Source organism: Macaca thibetana, chromosome 3 (assembly GCF_024542745.1).
Source record: "Macaca thibetana thibetana isolate TM-01 chromosome 3, ASM2454274v1, whole genome shotgun sequence".
Classification (NCBI taxonomy): Eukaryota; Metazoa; Chordata; class Mammalia; order Primates; family Cercopithecidae; genus Macaca; species Macaca thibetana.
In genome coordinates, this window is record NC_065580.1 from 85,265,231 (window position 1) to 85,292,002 (window position 26,772).

General features: G+C 34.2%; 1 protein-coding gene across 16 annotated transcripts in view; it reads right to left on the minus strand.

The window, feature by feature from the left end:
* The window catches only part of DGKB (diacylglycerol kinase beta), a 778,174-nt gene that overhangs the window by 539,314 nt on the left and 212,088 nt on the right, over window positions 1–26,772 (minus strand). For all 16 annotated transcript variants that reach the window (XM_050783046.1, XM_050783047.1, XM_050783043.1 and 13 more), the window contains 6 exons: window positions 25,235–25,284; window positions 21,677–21,751; window positions 17,897–18,016; window positions 9,482–9,599; window positions 7,021–7,109; window positions 6,821–6,937 (listed from right to left, as the gene is read on the minus strand). In XM_050783046.1, the coding sequence (XP_050639003.1) occupies window positions 6,821–6,937; window positions 7,021–7,109; window positions 9,482–9,599; window positions 17,897–18,016; window positions 21,677–21,751; window positions 25,235–25,284 (569 nt within the window). The remainder of the gene's footprint in view (window positions 1–6,820; window positions 6,938–7,020; window positions 7,110–9,481; window positions 9,600–17,896; window positions 18,017–21,676; window positions 21,752–25,234; window positions 25,285–26,772) is intronic.

Below are 26,772 nucleotides of genomic sequence, written 5' to 3' on the forward strand. Positions count from 1 at the left end.
AGGAGTAGGGATCATTTTACAGGTTGTGAGTCAAATTAGTATGACAGGTTTAGTTTATGCATCATATTTCTTGGAGGTATACTTGAGGAAAAAATAAACAATGTGAAAGCCAGTGTGAAAAATGCATATCGTTTTCAGGACTATCTATAAAGTGTAAAAGCAAACATCATTTTTGCTGTGAACTTAAAATTGCTCTAAATCATAAAGTCTATTTTAAAAAGCAAAAATCAACAAAATTATACAATAGAATTCAAAAGCTACAATTTTTTTTTACTTTAAGATACTGATAATATTTTGTTTCCTGATCAGGTACTGCTTATAGAATATTCATTTGGGGAAAATTCATCGAGCTCTGCCCTTTGGATATAAATGCTTTTCTGTATGTACATTTTCCTTCAATAAAAAGCTTTTTATAGTTTGAAAGAATGAATAAAACCTACTATTTGATAGCATAACAGGGTGACTACAGTCAGTAATAATTTAATTGCACATTTTAAAACAACTTAAAGAGGATAATTGGATTGTTTGTAACTCAAAGGATAAATGCTTGAAAGGATGGATACCCCGTTCTCCATGATGTGCTTATTTCACATTGAATTCTTGTATCAAAACATCTCTTGTGCCTCATAAATGTATATACCTACTAAGTAACTACAAAAATTAAAAATTAAAAAAAATAATAAGTAAATATCATCAACAATAAAAAGTTGCTTAAACTTGTTACCATATTTCATGGACAAGAATATAAGTAAAAGACACAGCTGAGTCCTTCTCAGTGTAAATAAGATGCTGAAGACTGACAATTGTTTTAAAGATAACCTGTATCCCAAATCGGCAAAATCCTAAACACAGAGATTCTCATCAAGAATAGAAATAAACTAATGATTGAAGATGCTGTCTCTTGAGTAAAATAACCAATAGCTCACCAGAGAAAAGGGATTGTTTACTAATTAAAATTAAAAAAAAAACATTTTTGTTCAGTTATCTTTGTATTTTTTTCAAGCTAAGGCATAGAAATCCTTAGCTCATTTTAAAATATACAGCCAGAAATTCCCATTCATGTTAAGAGATTCAGTGCCATATGTAGCAAAGTCATATAATAGAAACCAGCTTTTCCTGGAAGTGAATTAAACACTTGGAAATAATTTCAGAGTTTATGACAACTTCCAGTAGCACCTAATTTAGAGCCAGATCTATGTTTATTAGAAAAAGCTGTCTCAAGATAAAAAGAAAAAGAAAGTGTGCGGATGTCTGTGTGCATGTGTGCCAGCATATAGTTATGGCTGGAGTTGAGGAAAGAGTGGCTGTGCTGGTCAGAGAAGAAAATGAAATCTAAGAAGTCAAAAGGAGGAAAAATAGAAAATAAGTGTTCATAGGAATTTAGAGGAAAATAAGAAGAGAAATAAACTATTCTTCTAAAGAAAAATTTGAAGGCCTGATTTGGAGGCACATATTTATTGGTTAACCTTTTACACGGGCCCCTAATATTTTGCAGTTTTGGGGTACTTCCTAAGACTGGCATTTGCTGAAGCAGAAATGTTTCCATGGCATTGGAAACTTTTAAACATTACTGCTAGGAATTTAGTATCTTAATAAATAATACTATCTCTAGATCATAGCAAAAGTTAGTAAATCATTTCTATGAAATAGGTGTTCTTTTTTCAAGCCTAAATAAAATGTCTCGACTTCCCAACCTGGTGAGTTCTGCCTGACCAGTAACAGCTTACCTTGACCAGCAATGATTCACAACATGTTCTACAAAGAAGGTCAAGAAAACACACTTTCAGAAGAAATGAACAGGTATAAGCAGTGGGATATTAAGGATGTTAGTAATCAAGACAGAAAAGATAACTGAGGCAAATATTTTGCCTGTCACAGAGAATTGAAATATAAAACACAGTGACTGGTTGCCTAAATATCAGAAGGCAGTTTTCCATTGACCTTTCTTAAGCTTTTCGTATTTTTAATTTTGAAGTGGCTAGATTTACAAATGAACAGAAAATTTCATTCTAAGAGCCTAATTTTATGCCTACAAGATGGCCAAAAAGTACATCAAGAAGCCACAAGTATGAACTGAAATATGGGTGTGAAAATGGATTCTTAAGTGTTTGTTTAAGCTTACTTGCATATCTGATGGAGATTTCAGTATTACAGGATGATATTATAAAACAAAACTTAAATAGGACATATGTTGGAAATTTAATATTCTACTGTAAGAATAGCATATCAGAGATTAAAGTGATCTTACTGAAGAGTTCTCTATACTCAGTACTTTGTCAAGAACTTCAGGTGATTAGGAAAAAATGTGTGATATGAACAAGCAACAGGAGCGGACTATAGTTAACATTGCAAACAATGTTACCCTGCAGTGTGAAACCAATGGAGAGCATTTGAGTTTTTCCTTTGGATGTGGACTATAAGTACAGAAACTATTCCAAGTGAAGATATATTAGTGTCAAGAAAAATTTCAAGGAAGACAAGTAACCTAACTTGGTTCTTAAATTTACGAACTTTTGCGCGCATTCAAGGGAAGGGGATGAACAAAATAGTAGGCATGAGGGAAACATGACCTCCTCAAGGGACTGTCAACAGAAAAACACAGCTATGGCAGAGGGTGTGTGTAGAAGAGGAATATTATATACAGTTATGTTTAGGTTTGGTTCTGATTTCTACTAAAAAACAAGTTGAGGCAAGGGATGTTGAGGGCTGCATTTATTATCACAGAACTATTATAGATTGCTAAAGAAGGCATATAACAAACCAGTATTTTCAGAAGATCTTTCTGGAGGTGGTATGCAGCCTGCATTATAGGAAAAGTACCTTCTGTTAGGGAGATGATCCAAGAGATTTTGACTCTAATCTAGTCAAGAGGTGCTAAGAGCTTGCACTAGGGCTGCGAATGCGGAGACAAAACCTCAAATCTGAGAGAGATATTTTAAGTAGAAAATGACAAGACTCACTGACAGGTTGTGTACATGAGATAAAGGTAAAAGACAAAAGTAAAAAAACAAACAAAAAAAAATGGACTTCTAACTTTTTTTCCAGTGACTGGAAGCATGACAATACCAGGTCTGATAGAATGAGAGAGTTGTAGTAATAGTCTTTGGGAATGAAAATCAGTCAGTTTGGCTTAGGAGTTAGTGAGATTCAGGACCACAGGATTCTGGATGTTTTTTTGAGTGCATGCAGGTGCTGTTCTGAATCAGACTGGGCAACTATCCATCCTTCTACAGGTGAGACAGAAATGACATAAGTTCTTCATGGAGTGCCCTCTGGAAACCAGGGGTTGGTTATATGCACCCAAATAGTATTTCATAATACCCACAGATATAATTGTTACTTACTGAGCACTAATATGTATGAGGTCTTGTCCTAAACATATCTACAGAGATTTTTTTTAGCCCCTTTAATCCTCATAACAATCTAATAACTTAGGTACCATTAACTCCATTTGACACATGAGGAAATTTGTCCAAACTGGTTACATAAACGGCCCAAGATGGCACAACTAGTAAGTGAGGAGACAATCTTAAGAATCTGGTTGGTCTTACTTACAACAGTCAAGTCATTTCCAAAAGTAATATATAAAAGGAAGTAATGGCTTTTGGACAAACCCCAAAAGAAAGCCAAGCTTCATTCTTTCTGTTTCTCTCTATAATATATTCTTCATGGAACCCATTCAGATAGGCCTTTCTGAAGCCAGCACTAGCACTGCCATATTCCATTACTTCTATAACTTCTGCTAGCTCTTTGTTATATTCATAGTACTTTCTGGAAAGTGTAAGAGCAAAAGAAAGTACATTCAGTTGTTTAAAGGCAAGCAGTAGTAGTAGATACCCATCAGTCAAGAGCAGATCAATTTCATGCTGAAATTTTCATGCAATGGCTCAATAGAAAACTATAAATACTACTAAATACATAAATGTGCTGAGGTAAATATATCCTGTTTAACCAAGGCACGAAATCAATAATTAAGTAAATGTGTCCCTAAAATTGCTTAAAATTTAAAATCCAGAACTGGACAGAGGCTGAAGTGACTTTTAAGAAACTGATATAGTCTCCTGGATATATGATAGCTTTTTAAAAATTTGCACAAGTTTGTTTTATGAACTTAATACCCATAAGACCCCTGGAACTCATGGTTTATAGAAAATGACGCTGAGGATGGCTAAAAGTCTCAGGACTTCAGAGAGCTTAGTAAGAGGGCAGCTTTTTTTTTTTTTTTTTTTTTTTTTTTTCTTTCTGACTCTGCCTTAACTCCATCAGAGATCCCTGGTTAGTCTTGTTTCCTAAGTAGAAATTTCAGATTGATTAATTGATTTATTTATTAATAATTTTGAACTTGGGGATTTAAGACATTTGCTGTTTATGTTGTGCTTTGCCATAATGACAAACAAAATCACATTCAGCTATTCAATGGTATTTAGTGTAGGAATAAAATGTTAAGGGTATATTGTCTTATCTGATTTGGGACATATGATATTTAGATTTTTAAAAGTACAGTTTACGGAAAAGCGATATCCTTTTTCCTGTAAAAGAAAGTGCCTCTTTTCTTGTAAGGCTAGGGTCAGGATCAAGACCAAAGAAAAATGCGTAACTTGTGAATGGTAGGGCTAGGTGTGGATTCTGGAGTACCAGATAAGAAGAACTGTTAAAACAAAAAGGAAAACAATGAGAAAAACAAAATGGGATATAAAACAAGGAAAGGAAGAATTTTAAGATGCTTTGTGTACCAATAAGAGACCACTAGCAATGGTAACTTTGAGGACAGTGGTTCCCATGACTGGAAAGGCTAGAAGACAGATTTCATGGAGATTAAATAAAGAAAGAATGAGAGGATTCAAGTACAGAAAATTCTAACAGCTTTGAAAGCTTTTCCATTAGAAAAGGCAGCAATGCATGTTTTTAGAGTGTTCAAACTGAGTACACACTTAAAAATATTGATTTTTTAAGAAATAAAAAAGAAAATTTGAATAATAAACCTAAGACAATATGTTTGTAACTTATGAAGAATAGGAAAACAATTGGAGATATAAAGAAGAAATTATTTCTAATATTCTCTAATCTCAGCTTATGTTAAAGTTAAGATATAACCAGTGAAATATTCACTATATGAAAAAAATAAGAGGAAGCCCCCACGAGGTCTGAAACAAAACCTACATATTTTTGTAAACGGTTAGCAAAAAAAAAGACACCTGATTTTTAAAAATGTACATGAATGTTTTAAAAATGAAGTAGTTATGATCTTCTTAAAACTGAGAATTCAATGTTTGAGTACTTCGTGTGTAAAATTTGAATCATCGTTAGACATTTTATTATACAAACCAAACACTTTTAAAAAGCTGTCTTTCATAATTGGGAAAATTTCAAATGTAAACATAATTTAACTAATAGCTGAAAATGATTACAGAAAATTTGTTCATTTAAAAGAAAGTATTTAATTGTATTTTTGAAAAGAAAGTCAGTTGTTTTTCTCATCATCCTGTGTGAGTGTGCGTGTGTGTGTGTGTGCATGTGTGTGTGTGAGTGTGCGTGTGTGTGTGAGTGTGCGTGTGTGTGTGTGTGTGTGTGTGTGTGTGTGTGTGTGTGTGTGTGTGTGTGTGCATGTGTGTGTGTGAGTGTGCGTGTGTGTGTGAGTGTGCGTGTGTGTGTGAGTGTGCGTGTGTGTGTGTGTGTGCGTGTGTGTGTGTGCGCGTGTGTGTGTGTGTGCATGTGTGTGTGTGAGAGAGACAGAGAGAAAGAGAGAGCATTTAAGAGAATTGTTTAATCCCTGGGTTGAGGGTGGGGCACTTGGGGACCCAGTGGAGACAGTTATTTGCTTAACTGATTCAGAGCCTCCTACTTTTTTATTCTGACAAAAGTAAAAACTTTAGTCCTGTAACAGGAATGCTCACTCTATGCTGGAAAACTCCAGCCCCATAAATATTTTGTACTACATTATCAAAAATAGCTATTATTGAAAATGTGTGATTCTAATTAACTTCCAGAAATTACACATATAACTGTAGAAGTACCATCTAACAACTGCATTCATTCCAAAAATTTTTTCAAGCTAGATTTGACAGTCATTCAAGCCAGGTGAAATTCCAAAGTGTCCCAGAAAAGACTAATTTATCTCTTCTTACTTAATTGTGAACACCATCAAGACTAGCATTTACATCAGTCTCTCTTATACCCCAACGTATGATTTAACTGAAACAGGAAGGCAACAATATGTTGGGAAGAACGGTAAGATGAATTTTTAGATGCATCAAGACCTAAATAAAACACAGCCTACTTGCACTTCCATCTAGTCACGTGGTCAAGGACAATTTGCTTAACTTTTTTGGTCTTAGAGTCTTTACTATATACTTAAATCACTGAAACTCATTGTTCATTTTTCTAACCCTTTTAAGCCCATAGATTTTATGGCTAAAATAAATTTACAATAAGCAAATCAGAAAACCCTTATTACACAGGGTTGTGGAGTAAAGGGAGAGCCAAGTTCTACCCAATCAGTATCCTATTCGCATTGCTTACTCCTAGCCATGGCGTCTGATTACCTTCCTGGGAACCTCTAGCAGTCCATGGAACACAGTTGAAAAACCATACCATGGTATCATCTCTTAGATTGTCATCAGCTCTAAAATTCTGGACTCTATGGGGACAAATCTGACCCTGAGACTATCTCTTTGCAAACAAGCTGAAATAAGAAGTTCCGTGATTATATGCTTACACTGAGTCTCAGGAAGCCCTTCTAGGGCAGGACTTTCAGAGAGCATGAGATACACAGTCTTCAATGTGGGTGAATGCTGGGATTTGTTTTCCAATTGTTACTCACTGTGATCTGACACCAAACACAATGCAGTCCTGTCAGGCCCTGGTAACATTTAACAGTTTTGTGGCACTTATCACACTTGGTTGGGCAGTTACCTTCAACCCAGTAATGGTGCATGACCTAGAACAGAATGACATCATTGTGGTAAGAGGACACACCACAGAATGGCCACTTTCAGAAAGCAAGCATGCACACAAACTTACATCAGCGTTCTTTTTGGACTTCACATAGGTCTTGATGCAAGAGGGCGGTGCTCGAGCCACACAGCGCTCATGGACTGTGTACTTGCAGACTGAAAGGAAACAGGTACACAAATTCAGAGCTAATCCTGGTCCTGGTTGTAATTTTATAGAGAAAGAATGACATTAACAGAACCTCATTTCATATCCACTGCTCCCTAATCAATCCAATCAGCCACATCAAGGAGAAGTCCAAGTCGACTGTTTTTACCATGGAATATAAAAGGCCAATTAGTACAGGAAATATTATGCATGTGAAAAACCAAGGCTCCTCTATCATGGCATAGCAGGAAATGCTTAATTAAATCAGTCCTCACTCAAATTTTTCACAATAATTCCCAGATGACAAAAATATTAAAGACAAATTGATGACTGCCAAATGGCTTGGTGTCATTTGCTAGAAGGAAGAGATCTATATTTTACAAAGTATAGGCATGAGAGCAGCTGGCAGGCATGGGAAATAAAGCCCATGAGTTTATGCTATTTTGTCTCTTATCTAAATCTTAAATGGCTGATTAGTCTATTTCCAGAGAATAGATTTCATCATACATGCCAGGCCTTCGGCCATCATGGCATCATTTGTCCAAAAGCAACAGCCTTTGCTGGGCGGCATATTGTATACATATGCAAAAATTTATGTTACTATGCAAATGTATACATACACATAAGCAAATATATGTATCTATGTATACATATAACATGTGTCAGAAAACCAAGACGTACATTTTGGTATCTTCAAGTTCTTTATGGTTTGAGTCTGAATATGATTTAGGGTCAACTACATGTATTCTTTTAATAAAATGTTGGTTCCAAATTAAGAGTTCTAAATGCATAAATATATAAAACAATACTTAAAAATAACTATATAGCCTCCTCAATAAAAACAAAAACAAAAAACTAACCAATGCCTCAAATTAAAATGAAAAACACTAAATCCACATAATATTTATATGGTAAAACTCTTCCAAAATATTCATATCTGTGATTTTCTTTGGCAACGTTGAGGGAGAAAAGATGCTTTCTCTTGTCCTCTATATTAAAAATAATATTGAGTATTGCATTTACCACACTAATCAGTAAAAGCTTATGAGCAAAATTCTCATTCTTCATATATCACTCATCTTATTTGAGACCTATCATTTTGTTTTATGTGTTCTTATTAACAGACTCTACCACAAAAATTCCTTTTCTTAAATATAATAGAACTTTAAAAACAAAGTACTTCCTTTGTGTATGGAGAATGTTCTAATGTAACTAACATGTAACTAACCTTTCAAACGTAGCTGTCATAGACTATGTTACACATGGCAAATTTCAGGTAACTATCAAAATTTGCAAACAGTTCAGAAATCATATACATATGTGGCACTAAAACATGATATTAAATTTCAAATAATACAGCTGAGAGTAAGGAAATTCTCGAACATATTACCAAAGCCGCTAGCTAACGACAAACCAACAAGCAAACAAAAAACCTATAAGCCATGAATGGTATGGAAGCCAGGTAAGACATTAGATTTAATTAAATGCACAACAATGGAATGTGTCTAATGAACTTGACAGTTTCAGTAATTCTGTACAAGATGAAAAGGTTGGGGAGAGATAAATTGATGGATTAATGGAGATCTTAAATGAAGAGGTTATGATATCTACTCTTATCTATCAGGAATATTGTGGATTGTAGAATTTTCTCAGGTATATAGGCTGTAGATTTAAAATTGCTTAGGTGATTTTATAAACTAACTGTTATATACACTATAAGAACATTCTAATTGGTAGTACTGAGTTAACAGAATAAAGTGAAAATTGCAAAGATGAGTGAACTGAAATTTTTTAAATGGCCAGAACTCATTAATCATCAATGCTTTGCATTCCAACATCTAATAACCATATATGAAGATTTTCTTTATGCTAGCATTAAAAATAATAGGCTTGAGGTGTAAAATTAGTTTGTGTATCTTGTGATTTCCTAATTTTAGTGCAAATCTATTTTTAATCAATTAATGTAACTTACAAAAATACCCAAAGGAAGCAACTCATTATAAGATGTTCATGTGAATAAAGTGACTAACATGTGAGGAGAGGGGGATAAATATGAATAAGATGTAAGTATGAAAAACTAGTAGAAATCTTCAAAACAATCCCTGAAGAAATGGGAAACAAGAATAAATTAAACTACAGTGGAAAGAAAATTGCGGAAGACTTGGAAAATGTCCTTCATTTTTTTCCAAGGGTAGGTTTTTCCAAAACTGAAGAAATTAGAGTAACCTAAACATTCAAAAACACAGTACAGGAAAATGTAAATCACATGTACAGAGACAGTCTGGATCGGATTTTAGGTCTCCATCTACAAATAAGACTGTTCCACGAAATCAACCTTTCCTCACTGGAGGCGATGATGTCCAGGCAGAGCAAATGTACTCACAGGAACAGCAGAGGCCCTGCTTCCCCACACCAATCAGCATGTTCAGGCAAAGGTTGCAATAGGCAGGTTTGTTAAAGTGCTTCAGTCGCCACACGTGCTGTCCATCATCCTTCACGTTCTGCATGGGACGTAAGAAAAACAGATTTCACTTAATGAAATAAACAGTGAAAGATGTAAGTGCCAATAAAATTCAGAGCTGGACCGAAGCATGTGAAGACAATCTGTTACTTCATCCCTGACTTTCTCCAAGATCACCGCAGAGCCTTTAGAAAAACACATGTGCTCCAGTGAAATGAGATAGTGCTAACAAATCACCGATGCTATAGCAACCCACGAATTCTTGTCTAATATTAACAGCTCAACAGCATACCCCAAGCCATCGTCATGACCTGCCAAATGGATCAGGGACGTGATTGCCTCTCCTTTAAATACTTTATCCTCAGCACAATTCCATAAACAAATAAATAAATAGAAAGACAAAATACCCTTCAGTGGAAGAGCCTGATAAGTAAAAACTTGCAAAGACGTCATTAACCCTTGCTTACTTAATATACAAAATTCATCATGGTGATCAGGTCATGTAAAGTGGCAGAGGAATGGGATGGGATGGAAAACTAATACTAAAAGATAAGTTATTGGTGACATTCTAGGGCTTCCAGGAGTCCTTATACTGTATTCCAATTTATATTAATATATTGAGTATGCCAGAAATAGTATATTTTAAAAGGTAAACTTTTTAAAGGATTTAATGATGTTATCATTTTGTTTGCCCCCTCTTATAAAATATAAGTAGTTTTAATCTCACAGAAAGAAGGTAAAAATATTAAAACTGTATTAATATTATTATTTATAACAATCACTATAGTTATTTGCCACAATACAACCGTGGGTTTAAATTAATTCCCACTTTAGCAAAACATTTCATTTTTTTCTCTTCTGAGTAAAACTCTCTATATCATAATAGTTACTTGTGTAGGTGTTTAATCACAGCTGCATTGTTCAAGATTAAAATAAAATTAAATAATATGATGCTTAGGAATTTCTTGAACTCCTTACAAGAAGGTCAAGATATTAAATGAAATTATTATATATCATTACTTTTGCTACCATCATTTTCTCCATTAACATGTATTTTTTGTAGTCTAATCACCAAATTAAATCAAACAGATGAACATTTATTGGTATTCTATTGAAAACATTATTTATCATAACTTTTCAGGTTAGCCAAATTGTCGTATTTCTCAGAACACATTCACCTAATAATTTTTGAGCACCTATTAAGTGCTTGGGCATTAACATTAGTCCTGTAGTAGTGAGACAGTATAAATATATTCAGATCATCTTGTTTCTCCTGATTATAAAATATTAATAATAATGCTCTTAACTACCTTTCCTATTCCCAGTCAAGGGATAAACCACTAAATTTGTAATACTAGAGAAAATCTACAGTAACTAATTCTTACATTAGAACCAGAAATGTCAAATTTGCATCATAACATGAAACATTAATGAAATGCTTCCTGGGCGATAATTCTCAGTGGGTCTCTTGAATTTCTTCATGTTTTGAAAGCAGAAGCACTGTCCTTTCTTTTTTTTCTTCTTAAGACTATATTTTCAAAGATGTTTGAGTAACAAACAGCCTAGCCTTGGACAATAGAGACATGTCTCCCTCCAGAGGTGAGGGCTGGTTTGCTTACTATACTTACAGTATAATAAAAATAATCTCTCTCGTAGGCAAAGGTTAAATGGGTTTGTTTCCTACACATTATAATTCATTTAGTTTTCCTAAGTCAGGGTTTCCAAAACTTGATGCTGTGTACAATCATTACTTGGGTCCCACTCTGTTGTTCCCATGGGATTTTGGAGGCAAGGTGAACTTAAACGTGAAGCTCCTGTTACTTTCTTTGTTGTGAATAACAAAGTCCATTGTCTCTGACTCAGGAGTCTCATGTCCTCTGGCAGCATCCATAAAACTGTGGCAAGCTAGCACATTAATTTCCAGTAGGGTAAATTTTATAAAATGTAAACCCTTTACAGTTCTTGACATTTCTCAGATTTACCTTTCTGACAAGGGGCTCACAAAGGTCTCAACAAATACAGCTACGCAGGTGTCATACAGAAAACTTCTGAAAACACAGGTGTTCCAATTTTCTTTCAAAACTTAAGAAATTTCTGAATCTCCTGTTTTGGTTTGGGTGAGTCATAGATTTCTAGTAGCATTATCATGTGAATAGAATACTTTATATATTTAACTTTGCTATATTTCACTATATTTTCAAAACTGTCTATATTTTAAAATTTATATCCCCTCAAATAACATTTAAACATCCTTATGTGGAAAGATTAAATATGGGGTTGTTAATTTTTTACAAACTAAATTAATATTTTAAAAATTAAAAGTAGTAGCTAAATGCTTAAAAACATTTTTAAGTAAAAAGGACAAAAATCGAATTTTCGTACGTATTACTGTTCTTGTAATCTTGTCATTTTATTTTTAAATGATTGTCCATTACATGTGAATAAGCTTCATCCTTTGAAGAGCACATATGGAGTAAGTTAGCTGGCATTTTCCTTATCAAAAAATAAACAAGTCTGAACGTGGGTGTTCTGTCAATCAGAACACTTATCCATGTTACAGGCTGCAACTGATGTACAAAATCCATTACCCAGGCATAAAATGCTTTACCAAAAAAACAAATTAAATAGCTTTATAGCTCTTAGCTGGATACATTGCCAAAATATGCAAGGGATGAAATATGTATGTGACTTCTTTAAGAGAAGAAATTGAAACCAGGAGCCAATTACTTCTCAGCAGTGCAAATTATACTCCAGCTCTCTATTTTCATGTCTTGTCTTGTTTATCTTGCTTAGAATGTAAACTTAACGGGGAGAGAAAGAATCTGTCCCTTAGATTCTATCAGCCAGTAGAACACATTCCTATTAGTACTTCCACTGCAAATATATATTTATTATCACAAAAGGGAATTTATTTTTTATAAAACAGAAATAAGCAGGGCATCCAGAAAGGCTTGATTCCTAGCCTACTGTGAAAATGTGGATAAGCCATTTCACCTTTCTTCCTATCTTCCTCTCTAATGAAAGGAAAGTACCCACTTCCCTTTTCCGGGCTGTGGTGTGAGGTTTCATTATACAATACCTGTGAAGTTAATTTGGTTTCTCAGAAGACTGGTGTTATATAAACAGCAAATATTATTACCCTCATTGGGTTGCGTTATGTAACATCCCAATATTTCAGCCAAAAGAACTGAGAAAAATACCTAAAATTTCACTTTATTTCATTAAAATGTGCTCTTTTTTCATCATCAGACATAACACTGTATATTGTAATGAAGCTGTTCAGATCTGTGTTTATGACAGAGAAATGCTTAATGAATCCTAGGCTACTCCATGCTGAGAAGGAACTTTACATTTTTCCCCAACTCTTAGTTCCCTAGAAGGCAAAGGGATGTTCCAAAGGAAATAATGCTGTTTAGAACTTTCAAAACCTATTTCATTATCCTACTGATTCTAAAGTTTTAGTTTTTCCATAAATACTTCCAAGATCACATAAAATGTTCAAGTGAACTAGGGCTACTATAAATAATTTTTGTTCAGAAGAACTCAAGGAGAAATTTCACTGATGTCCTAACCCACATGCTTCTCTCCCCACACCTAGTTATGTTTCAACTGACTTAACTTTTATATATATATAAAAAAAAATATATGAGCTAATGTTACAAATAATTACTTCCAACTCATTAAATAACAAAGACTATTAAATTACCTTACTTTTTATTCAAGGTGTCCAAAAAAAATTATGATAATGTGAAATAAGCTTCCCTTTTAGACAAAAAGATGAGCTCTATTAGGCCTGGGCAAAGAGAATGCAGAGAAAAGTTTTAAAATTCTGAGTGGAGCTGTCATCAACTGTTCATCTCCAGACCACACATTGTAAGGTCACCTGCCATTCCTGAGTCTCAAATGCAAAATCAACAGCAGGTTACACCACGTAGTCATTTTAAAAATGACACAATCTGGAATCTCAGTAATTTTTGCATTCATCTAGTTTTGTAACGGCTTTCTACATTGAGCAAAGTATAGACAGCAGAACAAACGCTCTTAACCAAATTAAAAACTTTTAAAAATTGATGTGCTGAACATCAGCTTCCAAAATATAATTTAATCTACCAAGAGTATGTTGTCTTCAATTCTCCATCACTCAGGAATTTCATCACAGAAAACTTCGCATATTACTTTACTGAGAGTCAAGCAAAAAATGTGTCCTAAACCATCTCAATCAAAGGCAAAGTTTAAATGACCTATAAGAATTGAAGACCAGGATTTTTTTCACACATATAGTGAGACCGAAATATAAACCATCCAGAAACCATGCAGGCTAGATGTGGATGCAACAATCCACAACAACAAGTTAAGGTATCGCTATTTCAAGCTAGGCCTTGAACTGCTTAAACGTACATTTCTCTTTTCCCTATAATATAAATTCAGGAATTTTCCTTGAAAAAAATTAAATGATGATCCAAAAGTAGAGATTTCAGAAATTGAAGCATTATTAATTATCTCGTTCATGCAGGAATAGGAATGTTTGAACTGAAAGAGTATTAGGAAACACTAACTTCTCTTCCTGACTAACTTTTCATTTTTCCAGAAAGAGCAACCGCCTGGCACAAAATGACCTAGTTAGTTAATAACAGAGCCAGGGTCTGTTATTTGATCAATTTGATGATGTTCACTGCTCCTATGCTTTCTGTCTGTTTGTCCTCATGTCATGCTGTGGCTGTCTGATTTTTGCCAAATAAAAGGTATTAAACTCCTTTCTTCCAAATTATTTAAAATAAATTAAAAACTTTTTCTGTTTTTTAATCTGACAAATTGGTGATAGAATAGGTCAGCGGTTGGCAAACTATGACACTGAGTCAAACCTGTCCAGCAACCTATTTTTGCACATGCAGTTTTATTAAAACAACTTTTCTGGTTCATTTACATAATTTCTGTGATTGCATTTGTGCCAAAACAGCAGAGTTAAGCCGTTGTGGCAGAAACCTTATGGCCCCACAGCCAAAATTATTTAATATCTCTCCTTCTGCAGACAGTTTCCAATCACTGGAACAGAATCTACCTCTAGATAAAGTGTTTAATTACATGGGATATTTTTTTAAAAAAACAATTCTCCAGTGAGATGAATTCTGAAGGAAGAATGGATAAGTCTCACATATAAATTTTTATTGTGGTAGTCAGAATCACGAAGCCATCCAAATTCTCAATTTTCCTTCAAATGTAAGAGACACTAACACTCTATACCACTTCTGACCGTTTCGTCTTGTATTTTGTAAAGTTTGTAGAGCCTCTTCTAAGAGAAAAGAAATGGATCTTACTCTTTACTATTTGGCGTAGAATCTGGTCCCCATCAACTCCATTTCTGATTTTGGTACCAAAACAGATATTCTTTAAAAAAAAAAAAAAAAAGACTAGCTTTTAAACTACTTGATAGTTGATAAAGAAAAATAAATTGCACTGAAATCGTAACTGTTGTGCCTTACATTAGAAGTGAAGATTACTCTCCCAGGACTACTTCCTTTTCTGTGTAATTTGGCTAGGACACCACAGTCACTTTCAAATACACTGTGGTATTTTATATGCACTATCAATTAGAACCTACTCCCCGAGCTCATAATTGGCAATAGACAATAACATATAGGACAACCTAACAAGACAAGCTTTACAATAAGTGGCCAACTTCAAACTGCAGTATCTAGATTTTCAATTAAATAAGCAAAGGTGAAGGGATAGATTCATGAATCAAATTCTCTCCAGGTAATAACGTAACACATTAACTGCCTACAGAAAGGAAATATATCTCAATTACTAAAAAAGGCTCTCATCACTCAGCTGTCTCCGTGTCATTCCCGCTTTTTAAAACAATTACCATGCCTTAGAGTTAAACAGCTCTTTCTAACAAATAGATGCTGTATTTTGTGATCATTACACATGATTATATGGCTTATACATTTTATTAAAAGATAGTTTAAAATGTGGGTGGCTTTTTTCACAAAAATGAAAGAAACGGGAAATTTCTTCTTTTAAAGTTGTTCTTTACAGAGATAGGGCGGGGGCGGAATCTAATCTCAGATTTAAGGTGCTCTCTTAAGGTTAAACAATGTGGCTCTGCCATCTAGCGGCCATCACTGGAAACACAACTCTGGAACCCAGCTCTGTTGCTATCATAAAACTCTAAATAGATTTCTCTTATTTAGCTCCAAACACTCCCTTTTAACTAAAAACATAAAAAATAAATTTACAAATACTGTTAGAAAGTAAATTATGTATAATTAATAGAGTGCACATTAAATGCATAGAATTGCCTTACAATTGAAATAATACTACACTGGAAGCTAATGAGGTAAGATTTGTGGACTCTATTACCTGTGCTAATTTTTATAACTTCACAAATATCTACATTGATAAATTAAATAAAAAATAAGGTATCAGCAATAGTTTCCAAAGAAAAATATCATTTCAAAAAATCTCTTGTGATATTTAAAATATAGCCATCTGACTGTCCCTTTCTGCACTTTTCTATCCCACCCTCGACTACCAGATGATATACTTGCTCATTCCTGCATGTCCCCTCCTCTCATCTTAAAATTTCCCTAAATGCTTAGAATATACAAAGTTTAGCATTACAAACATAAAACGTCCTTGTAGGGAACCATTATTATTAGAATTTCCAGACTAAAGTTATCTGAACACAATTTTTCAGGATAAAGTATACATTAAACCTTAAAATGTCAACATTTTGTCAGTTTTTCGTTTGTTTTCTCCCAGCAGTCTGATTTACATAATGCTTTTTTGTCATAAGGTACATGAACAATTAAATAAATACTTATAATATAGAGATAAATATGATATCAAATATCATTTTAAAAAGATAGTTATGTGTAGTATAAGAACTTCAGGTACCAGGAAATACTGTTTCACAAAATTTTTAAGTGTAGAAATATATACTTATTAACAATAATACATATATATATATTTGGTTTAAATAGATTAGTTTAAGGGTAATATTCCATATGTCACCTATTAGTATTTTATTGTTTTCCACCCTCTGGCCATGTCTCAGATCCCATGGGCCTCATGAAAAGTAAGATTCAACTGAGTTTAGAAGAATTTGAAGACCCAGGTAAAAAAGAAAACAAATGGTAATCTCTTAAAGCCCATTATTTATTCCTAAAATGATACATATTCCTTAACCCTTAGCTCATTTGTATATTCCTAAAGCCCATTTATATATTCCTAAACCCATACGTGCCAACATATTTTTATATACACTCATATGTTTCGCAAACACAGACAGTAAGATATCTTGAGAAATGACTTTTAAAAATTTGGTGTCTTGAATAATTATGATATAGTCTTGAATCTGTAAAATTGTTTCAGTTGGTAACAAGAAGTATGAAAAGTTTTGGGTTTGGCAGCAAAGTGGTGAATACTATAGTCTTACACCTTAAAACTCTAAATATTACAATGTCATTGTGCTTTCCACCCCTAATGTTCTTTGAAATTAAGCAGACATGTTATTGTACACATATTATATCTAATTATTATATAATTATTAATGCTGAATTTAAAAATCTAGCATCCACTATAGATGTCATCAGATTTTTAAACTAACAATAACTAAAATCTGCTTCAAGGCTGGGTCAGCAAGATTTGCTTTCAACGTCATTATTATATTACATTCTTATCTTAGGTTGATTTATTTTATTCCTTCATAATGGTATTTAATTGCAACTAGGGGAACTACTCTAAGAAAACTTTTGACAGGCATGGAATGACAACCTGGCTGCTGCTGATTCAAGAAAAACTTACGATTATATAGGTTGGTGTTTATATAGGTCCTGTCACTACTTTTAATGGCAGAAACCGTAATGACTTCTGCACCACTATTCTTTAAACCACTGCAGATATTTAACTGCCTCCTCCAAGTACCAGTTATCAATAAAATAGATTACCTTTATAGGTAGGAGGAACATTGAAATAATGAAGCACCACACAAGAACTGCAAAATACAATAATATTGGAGAGTCTCTTGTTTTAGATAATATAAGGAGGTCAGTAACTTAAAAACACTAGATTGCCCTTTAAATAGAGGAAAACAAAAGAGAGAGAATATATTTTCGATCCTAAAGTAATACCTAAAGTGCATCAATATGTGTGTGGCAAGTTTCCTACACAAGGAGTTACTGTCAAATTGCACTGTGGCATACTTATTAAAAGTTCCAGGCACTCACTACATGCTTCATGGTAGAAAATGATCAGATCAATTTGTAATCAAAATGTGTAATAGAGATCCCACTGACTCACCACCAGGCCACCCTCCTCTGTGGAAATACTTACATTTTCTAAGCCCAGGAGCACAAGAAGTGGAATTGTTGTCATTCCTCCTTGAATCCATTCCTCCAGAGACACGGTTCCGTCATGATCATAGTCAATTTCTTCCATCATTTCATGGAGGATCTGGAGTAGAGGAGATAAGGGAAAATGTGTGGTCAATCAATAAAATAAATTTCATAGGCTACCACATATGCAATTGTGACTAACAGCTAAGTGGAGAGTTGGGATAACTGCCTTGGTAACTCAGTACAACATTAATTCTATTACTGATGAAGTAGTGACTTTGTTAGCATGTCTAAACCTGGCCACTTACACTGATCACGTTTTAGAAATAAGTGCTTAACTTTTCAACATTTTTCCAATGAACAGCACGGCTAAAACAAGAAGAATCTTTAATAAGTGTGAAAGTAGTCTTTAATTACTTTCTCCAGATTATTTTTCAGATTCATATATATGCCAGAAAATGTCTGAACAAATTAACTTCATGGCAAAGAGCTCATATAATTCTTTGCTAAGTAGTAAGGGGCGAGGGAATTTAGTTGCTTTTTAATTGCCTATCAGAATTTAATAGAGTCAAGAAGTTAAAGGATCAAATCATGTTTAATTAAACTTCGTTTCTAAAGATGACTTGCACGTAATGTCTTAAAATGTTCTCCGCGGTGTTTGTTTGCAATACATTTACCTCTCTGTGATATGGTGGCAGTATCAGTACTTATCCAGAAGGGCTGTTGTGAGGATTAAATAAGCTAATGTATTATAAGCAGACCAGCCCCTGGCATATAGAGTCAGTGTCATATAGTGTTGTTTGTGTTATTATTAATGGAAATTATATATAAGTTCCAAACATACTACCCTTGGTTGCTGGGAAAGCAAAGTGCTTCCCATCTAATGGCATCAAGATGGCAAACATGGTAAGAATTCTAATGAAGAAAGGAACTCACTGTCTTTATATAATACAAAAACGTTAATCAATTTGGAAAAAAGAGAAATGCAGAGAGCATTGGAACAGAGATTGGAAAAGATGCAATGCATGAAATATTTAATTTGTTGGTAGAAGTATTGTCTGCCTAGACACTCTTGTGCTTGGTGTCTTCACCCAGGAAGTATTGTATTTGAAAATTAGATTATTTTTCTCCCCCGATTCTCAAGAGCTTGCTGATGAATTAGTAGAAACAATCATAAGAGAAATAAAACAATCATAAGAGAATCATAAGAGAAGTAAAACAATAACATTTGTTTCAGATGGGTGATGCTTTCCTTTTTGTACCTAATAAATCTCACGTTAAAGCCATCCTCTGTGTCTCAAATCCCATGGGCCTCATAAAAAAATAAGATTGAACTGAGTGTAGAGCCTGAGTTAATTTGATAAAAACTTCTAGGGACACTCCAGTCTTCCCTACTACTACAATCAACCTCAAGTGTACATTTCTCTCTCTTTCTCGCTCTCTCTCTTTTTTTTTTTTAAATTTTCTTTTTGAGACGGAGTCTCGCTCTGTAGCCCAGGCTGGAGTGCAGTGGCGCAATCTCGGCTCACTGCAACCTCTGTCTCCTGGGTTCACGCCATTCTCCTGCCTCAGCCTCCCAAGTAGCTGGGACTATAGGTGACCACCACCATGCCTGGCTAATTTTGTGTGTGTGTGTGTGTGTGTGTGTGTGTGTGTGTGTTTAGTAGAGACAGGGTTTCACCGTGTTAGCCAGGATGGTCTCGATCTCCTGACCTCATGATCCACCTGCTTCGGCCTCCCAAAGTGCTGGGATTACAGGCATGAGCCACTAAGCCCGGCCCATTTCTCTTTATTTATATATGCAAATGATCAGAAGCCTGCTGATGTGTACATTTGTTTACAATGAGAGCTATTATTGAAGCCTTAGGCAAGATGATGAGGCAGTTCCCATGACAGCAGACATAATGTAAAACTTTGTACCATTTCAGCTCCCTGGAATAGTAGCAGATTTATCAGTAACACACATGTCAAATAATGCTATAGTTTATTGCTTGTATTCTCCAGTCAATAGTCTGACAAATACAGTAGGTATTTGCTGTAGAAAGACTACTCAGCTACCAGCTCTCCCCTTCTTCCTAGCATCTTGATCTCCTTTTTCTCAAAGCTACAAACACCCTCCCACACACGCACATACCAAAAATACTTTTGATGAGAAGTGGTAGTGCTCGCTGTTTAGAAACCTGAATGGAAAAACAAATCCCCCTCCCACTCTCCCTCTAGTAACAAGTTGGCTTGATTGATAGATGACTCATCTGCACAGGTAGCAAGGTAAGTAGGAGAGGAGAAAGCTGTTGTCGATTAAAAGGGCAACAGAACTAATCAGAAATTCCTGGCTTACAGTGAAAATATTAAAGTGAGTCAAACAATAAATTAAATGCATGTTACCATATACTTTATTATTCCACATACAAATGGCAACCTGTTAATGACATCTGCCACTCACTATAAGCACAGCATATGCATTTCCCAATAGTTGATTTAAAACTGGAAAAATTCTAATCCCAGTAAGACAGGAAAATGCTATCAGAGTTCTTGCAGCATATAATCATGCCATTATCCTGTTGTTTACTTCATAAATGTGAACAGAGGTTAAATATACACTTCTTGAATTTGCATAAAATGTAAATGATTTAAATAAAATGTATTTGCATTTGCTTTATTCATAGATATTTTGCTAAAGGTTTAAAAAATAATATAAGCTCAATATCTCTTATGAACTTTCCCCAGAATATTTTTGTGGCCAAAACTATGGTTTCAAATCAAGAATATTTTAATATGCATTTGAATAATGTTGAAATTTTGAAATTTATTCAAAATAAGAATTCTATGCTCTTATAAGCATTTTTAGATACTCTTTCTCAAAACAATTTAATTAAAAATTCCTGATTCAAACTAGCTAAAGAGCTTTGGGCAAATAATTTTAACATATTTGTGTCTTAATTTACTCCTCTGCAAAATGAAAAAAAATAGTGTATCTACCTCAGAGAGTTGAAAGCATTATATAACACATATATATGCAAGGTAACACAATGCACTGTTCATGGAAAACTACCACCTTCTTTTATGGCATGGCATGACCTTGGCAGTGTCTATCAGGATCTTCTGCTTATCCACATGTATGTAAGACCACCATTTAAAATAACTTCCATGAGGAAGAAAGCAAAAGTTACTGTTAAGAGCTTCAGAACTCCACATATACCTTGTTATCTGATTCAGAATCCACTTTGTCTTGTGATTAGAAATAGTAACTTAGTTATCAAAAGACAAAGTCAAGTGACAGGAATATATTAGGGTCCCAGAAAAGACAAAGAAAGACAGAAAGAAAGACAGGAAGAGAGGAAGGAAGGGAGGGAGGAAGGGGGTGAAGAAGGGAGGGAGGCAGGGAGGGAGGGAGGGAGGGAGGAGGAAGGAAGGAAGGAAGGAAGGAAGGAAGGAAGGAAGGAAGGAGAGAGAGAGAAAGAAAGAGAAAGAGAGAGAGAGAGAAAAAGAAAAAGAATGCAAGAAAGAAAGAAAGAAAGAAAGAAAGAAAGAAAGAAAGAAAGAAAGAAAGAAAGAAAGAAAGAAAGAAAGAAAGAAAGAAAGAAAGAAAGAAAGAAAGAAAGAAAGAAAGGGAAAGAAGGGAGGGAGGGAGGGACGGAAAGAAGGAAGGAAGGAAGGAAGGAAGGAAGGAAGGAAGGAAGGAAGGAAGGAAGGAAGGAAGGAAGGAAAAGAGGAAGGGGAAGGAAAGGAGAGTGGCCCTCCAGAATTTAGCCAATAGTGAAATCATTCATATACCTACTGGATTAAGTTCAGTGACATCCCACTCAAGGTATTCTGCAACATGCATCATCTGACTGATGATATTTTCTAGCTCCTGGAAGAGAAAGAGAGATAAAAAATATGACTACAAGATCTTAGTGAGTTTTAAATCTTTCACTTGCAGGAATTGTTTCATTCAATGTGTAACTTAAAAAGTTAAATGAGTTCCATGGGAATATATATATGTACATAATAATTTTTAAAGGTCTAATTAACTATATAAAGAAAAGAGAATCCTAAATATAAATTTATCTTGTACATTGTCTAGAAATGTTCACCAGGAGAGGGCACAACTGTACAAAAAATACATTTTCTTCTACTAAAAGAGAGTGTCTGAAGAAAGCAGGAGCAGATATATATTGTCCCATGTGATTTTTAAGACACTGAATTCCCTGAACCTTTGGCTTGAAAACAGAAGTGAAAGGGTGGAAAAATTATTTGAGGACAAGTGAGAAGTCTATTTTTATCTTGATACACTGAGAATGTATATTGACTGTTCTAGTCATGTATCGAATAATTTGCTTTTGATAGAAGAGTGTTCGGGGTCAAGGTTTGCAGGGCAAGTATATGTAGCATTTATTTTGTGAGAGAATGAAATTTTAGTTTGAATTTCCATATTATTCTGCTCATTTATCAACTCTTTGAAGAATTGCAAGTTAATACACACGACCTGGCTAAATTAATTAAAACATTTTCCTACCTATTTATCGAATGTTTTAATTTTTGTCTATCTACAGAAAAGATGAAACATGGCTTTGTGAAATGCTTGTAATTCTACGTGAAAACATGACATAATTTGAAAAGTGGTGTATGATTTAAAATGTAAGAAGTATTAAAGAATGAAGCTTGAAAGTACAGTAGTGAAAGATTATTCTACTCAAATCTCTAATCTAATATATGTAGTCGATGTTCATGGAATAGAGAAGAAATACGATAAGACAGATTCTCTTTTGGGGAGCCGTGGTTCCCTCCGAGGAACTAATGAAAGCTGTATTCCCTCTCTCCAGAAAAAAAAAATATAATTATGAATATGTTACTTAAGTAAGACAGGCTGCCCCAGAAGTAATACAAATATAAATGTATTTATTACAGATTAACAAATTTTAAAACATAAATCCCTTTGAATTATAGGTTAAAAGTGTGCATGTGTGTGCACACATGCATGACTAATCTCTCACCTACTCCATCTTTGCTTACATATGCATTAATGGTTTGGAAGTGTTAAAGTTTCTGGATATCTTTTAAGAACAGAAACTATTTTTTGTGGACTGTTATGTAGGCATGTGATATTAGGTATGCCAGCCCACCTAAGACTCAGTTTTCTCATTGGCAAAATAGCTACTCTAACTTTACCTCCTTCATAGTATTGCTGCAAAGATTAAACATGTTATTATACAAAATGCATTTATTTTGTTGTTTGCCATATTGCAAATGATCGACAAATCTTAACTATTATTATTAGAAATAGTGACAATTTTCAAATTATCATTTTCTTTCTGTTTTGCCCCCAGTAGGTAAACTGCCACACCTTAACGTTATCAAGACACATGATGTCAGAAGGTACAATTTAAACCTGACAGTGAAGGAAAAATATTGGAGCAGTAGGTATTGTGGAGAAAACCCTAGAAATGAAATCCAGACCTTTAATTACAAAAAGTAGAGACTTGTTTAACCAAAACTAAATATATTTATCTCCAACTCATTGTTTAATATTGGGACTATAGTTCTAAATATTGCTAGTAATCTGCTGTATATGCTAACAAAAAAATGGCCAGAGACCAAAAAAAAGGACTATTTGACTAAATTTTCAAATCAACTGCCAACCCATGGCTGAAGCCTAGTAAAGAGTCATCATTTTAACTTAATTTAAAAAGAAACATTAAATAAAACAACTCTCCATTAAAATATAATTTCCATTAGTGTAGTCACAAGTGCTATAATAACATAGTAAAGTATCTAAAAGAAATTAAAAGTTTTAGTCATGAAATGGCACCATAAAATGAGCAAATTTATTATGTAGGTTGGTATTTCCACTGGGAAACTGAAGGCCATTAGGCACTAAAAAATAATAGCATTTGAAAAAAAAAATTTTTTTTTTTTGAGATGAACTCTTGCTGTTTTGACCAGGCTGGAGTGCAATGGCACGATCTCGGCTCACTGCAACCTCCGCCTCCCAAGTTCAAGTGATTCTCCTGCCTCAGCCTCCCGAGTAGCTGGGATTACAGGTGCCCACTACCACGCCTGGCCAATTGTTGGATTTTTAGTAGAGATGGGGTTTCACCATGTTGGCCAGGCTGGTCTCAAACTCCTGACCTCAGGTGATCCGCCCGCCTTGGCATCCCAAAATGCTGGGATTACAGGCATGAGCCACCATGCCCGGCCAGTATTTGAAAAATTACTGAGACTTAAACATAATAAATCCCACAGTAACAGCATCAATCAGAGTGATGGTCATTTCCTAGAGTAGGAGTTATATATTTTAATCTCTCTCTGGAGAAGCTAATATACCATTATCCTACTCAAAGTTACATAAATAGGCTTCCAACCTCATTGCTTTGCTTTTAAAAGTCTATTTTAGCTGCCATAGGGTGGTCTATCAGATGATGAGAAAACCTCACTCATTTTCAGAGATCATGTCTATTTCAGTCATTATTAAATATATCAAAACATTTGTTTTTTAGTAATATTAAATATATTAAAAATGGTGCACTTCAAAATTTCCATGATGACACTTATTCTATTAATATTTGTATATTTCCTTGATAGAACAAGAAATAATATAATATGCAAAATATGTTACCAAACATAAGGTAGATTATTGGACAGAACCTGAGATGGACTTTCATGCATGGTACTGATCTGTGCACTAGGACGAAAAACTACTTTCTATTTCTCTGAAAGCTAGGAATGATTTCCATATATTACAAATAAACGTTTAATTTTTCCTTTCAGTTAAGCATGTAAAGATGGTATTTTCTTATTTTTTATGACTGTAAGAATGTAAATTGAATATTAAATTGGATGAGATATTTAAAAAGCAAAGTTTGTGAAAGCAATCTGTAAATATATTTGTCTATTTCAGCAGCATATAGAACTAAAGATACCATGTAAAACTGGGAAAATAATGAGATAATTAAATTGACTTTACAAATCCTTAAAATTCTACTTATAGTCTCAAGTTTCCTTAATGCCAAATGTTATGAATAGTTTTTCCTTCATTCTAGATCAATGGTTTCAACTTAATCTTATGTTTTATTCAGACAAGGCTGGGGCCTTTCTTTTTTTACCTAACTTCAGTGCAGGAAAAAAAACTTAAAAAGTCGTGTAGTGGTAGCAAAACTATTCAGTAGAACAACTGTAATCCCAGCAGTTTCCTCAGATCACTCTCTTTCAAAACGTCAAAAGATAAAAATGCCATATGAGTGGATGTAAATTACATTAAGTGTGACTTCTGTGGTAATAACTATACATTTATTCATTGCATTTTTCAGAAGAAACTCTTTGAAGTTTTCACAGAAAATTTGAAGCAAAAAATTACCGAGCTGTCCAGGAAGCCATTCCCATCCGTGTCATAAAGGCGAAACATAACTAGAATAAAAGAGGTGTCGAAAACAAGATTATAGGCAAATAAGATCAATGTTAGTTTAAAGTATATTCATTAACATTTAGTTTGTGTTGAAAACAAATACTAAATTTCTACCCTGCTCCAAACAATTAATTTGTGGGATTATTTCTCAAACTTAATTGAAAATGAATTAATTAGTTAATAGAAATACTGGATAGCACATATAAAGTCTATTAAATTTTGTTTGTTTCTAGAAGACACTAAAAAGTACTATTATTTGTTTAAACTCTTTATTACAAGATCATTAAATCTCAACTCAAAAATAAAAGGGAAGAAGTTGAAATATTCAAAGCCTGGATATTAAAGAGCAGAGTGCATAAGGAAAAACAACTAATGTGAAATTTTCAAAATCAAGTATAATTTGAAATCAACCATTCACTATTACAAGAGCTTGGTCAAAAACTATTTTCTTTAACTGTGAAATGAGAATAATCATTCTACCATAACACACATTTACCGTGAAAGTTAAGGGAGGCTATAGATATAAAAGTGAACTGAAGGCCATAGATCATGATACAAATAGATGCCATTGTTAGGATTGATCCCCAAGCAGTTTGAGCGAAGGAGGAGGAGTGCAAAATAACGGATTCTTTCTGATGGAAGAAGCCAGCACAGAAAAATTGCATTATGATCCTGGCTTTCATAGTTTATTTGTTTAAATCTGAGGTGGAGCTTCAGAGGGTAACTGATCTTTGAACTAATCAAGTAAGGAAAAGGAGAACATTGGCTCTCTGTTAGGGGATTCAGGAAAGCAGATGACACAGGTCCCTGATGGGCCTGAGGATTCCCTTGTATAATTCACACATCCCCAGGAGGCTGTGGAAGAGGCCACGGGTGCCATTTTGAGATAAACAGAGAAGAAAGACACAGCTGTAAAAACAGAAGAATGGAAGTAAGGGTTTGTCTTGGGTTTGTATAATTTCCTGAATGATCTTGATTCTGAGGTCTATAATATTAATAAAGACGTTGATAACTAAGAGGCATAATTATATAATGACCTTGATAGTCTATCTGTAGGTGATTATTTTTGTATTTAATGGTTACTGCATTTTACCAATCCTAACATATGATTATTAATAAGATACATAATTGGTCTATATATTGCTAAAAAGAAAAAAAAGTTAGCCATATAACTATGATATTCTATTTATTGTAAGATGCAAACAAATGTTAAAGATGTTAAAGTGTAAGAAAACAAATGTCTGTCTATTGACTTAAGGGTGATAATACTAAGTCAGCTAAAAGACATATATATCTGTATTTGTAAATCATGGTAATGATTCCCTCTCATATAGTCAATAAATAAAATGAAATGCATCACGCCTGTAATCCCAGCACTTTGGGAGGCCGAGGTGGGTGGATCACAAGGTCAGGAGATCGAGACCATCCTGGCTAACATGGTGAAACCCCGTCTCTACTAAAAATACAAAAAATTAGCCGGGCGTGGTGGT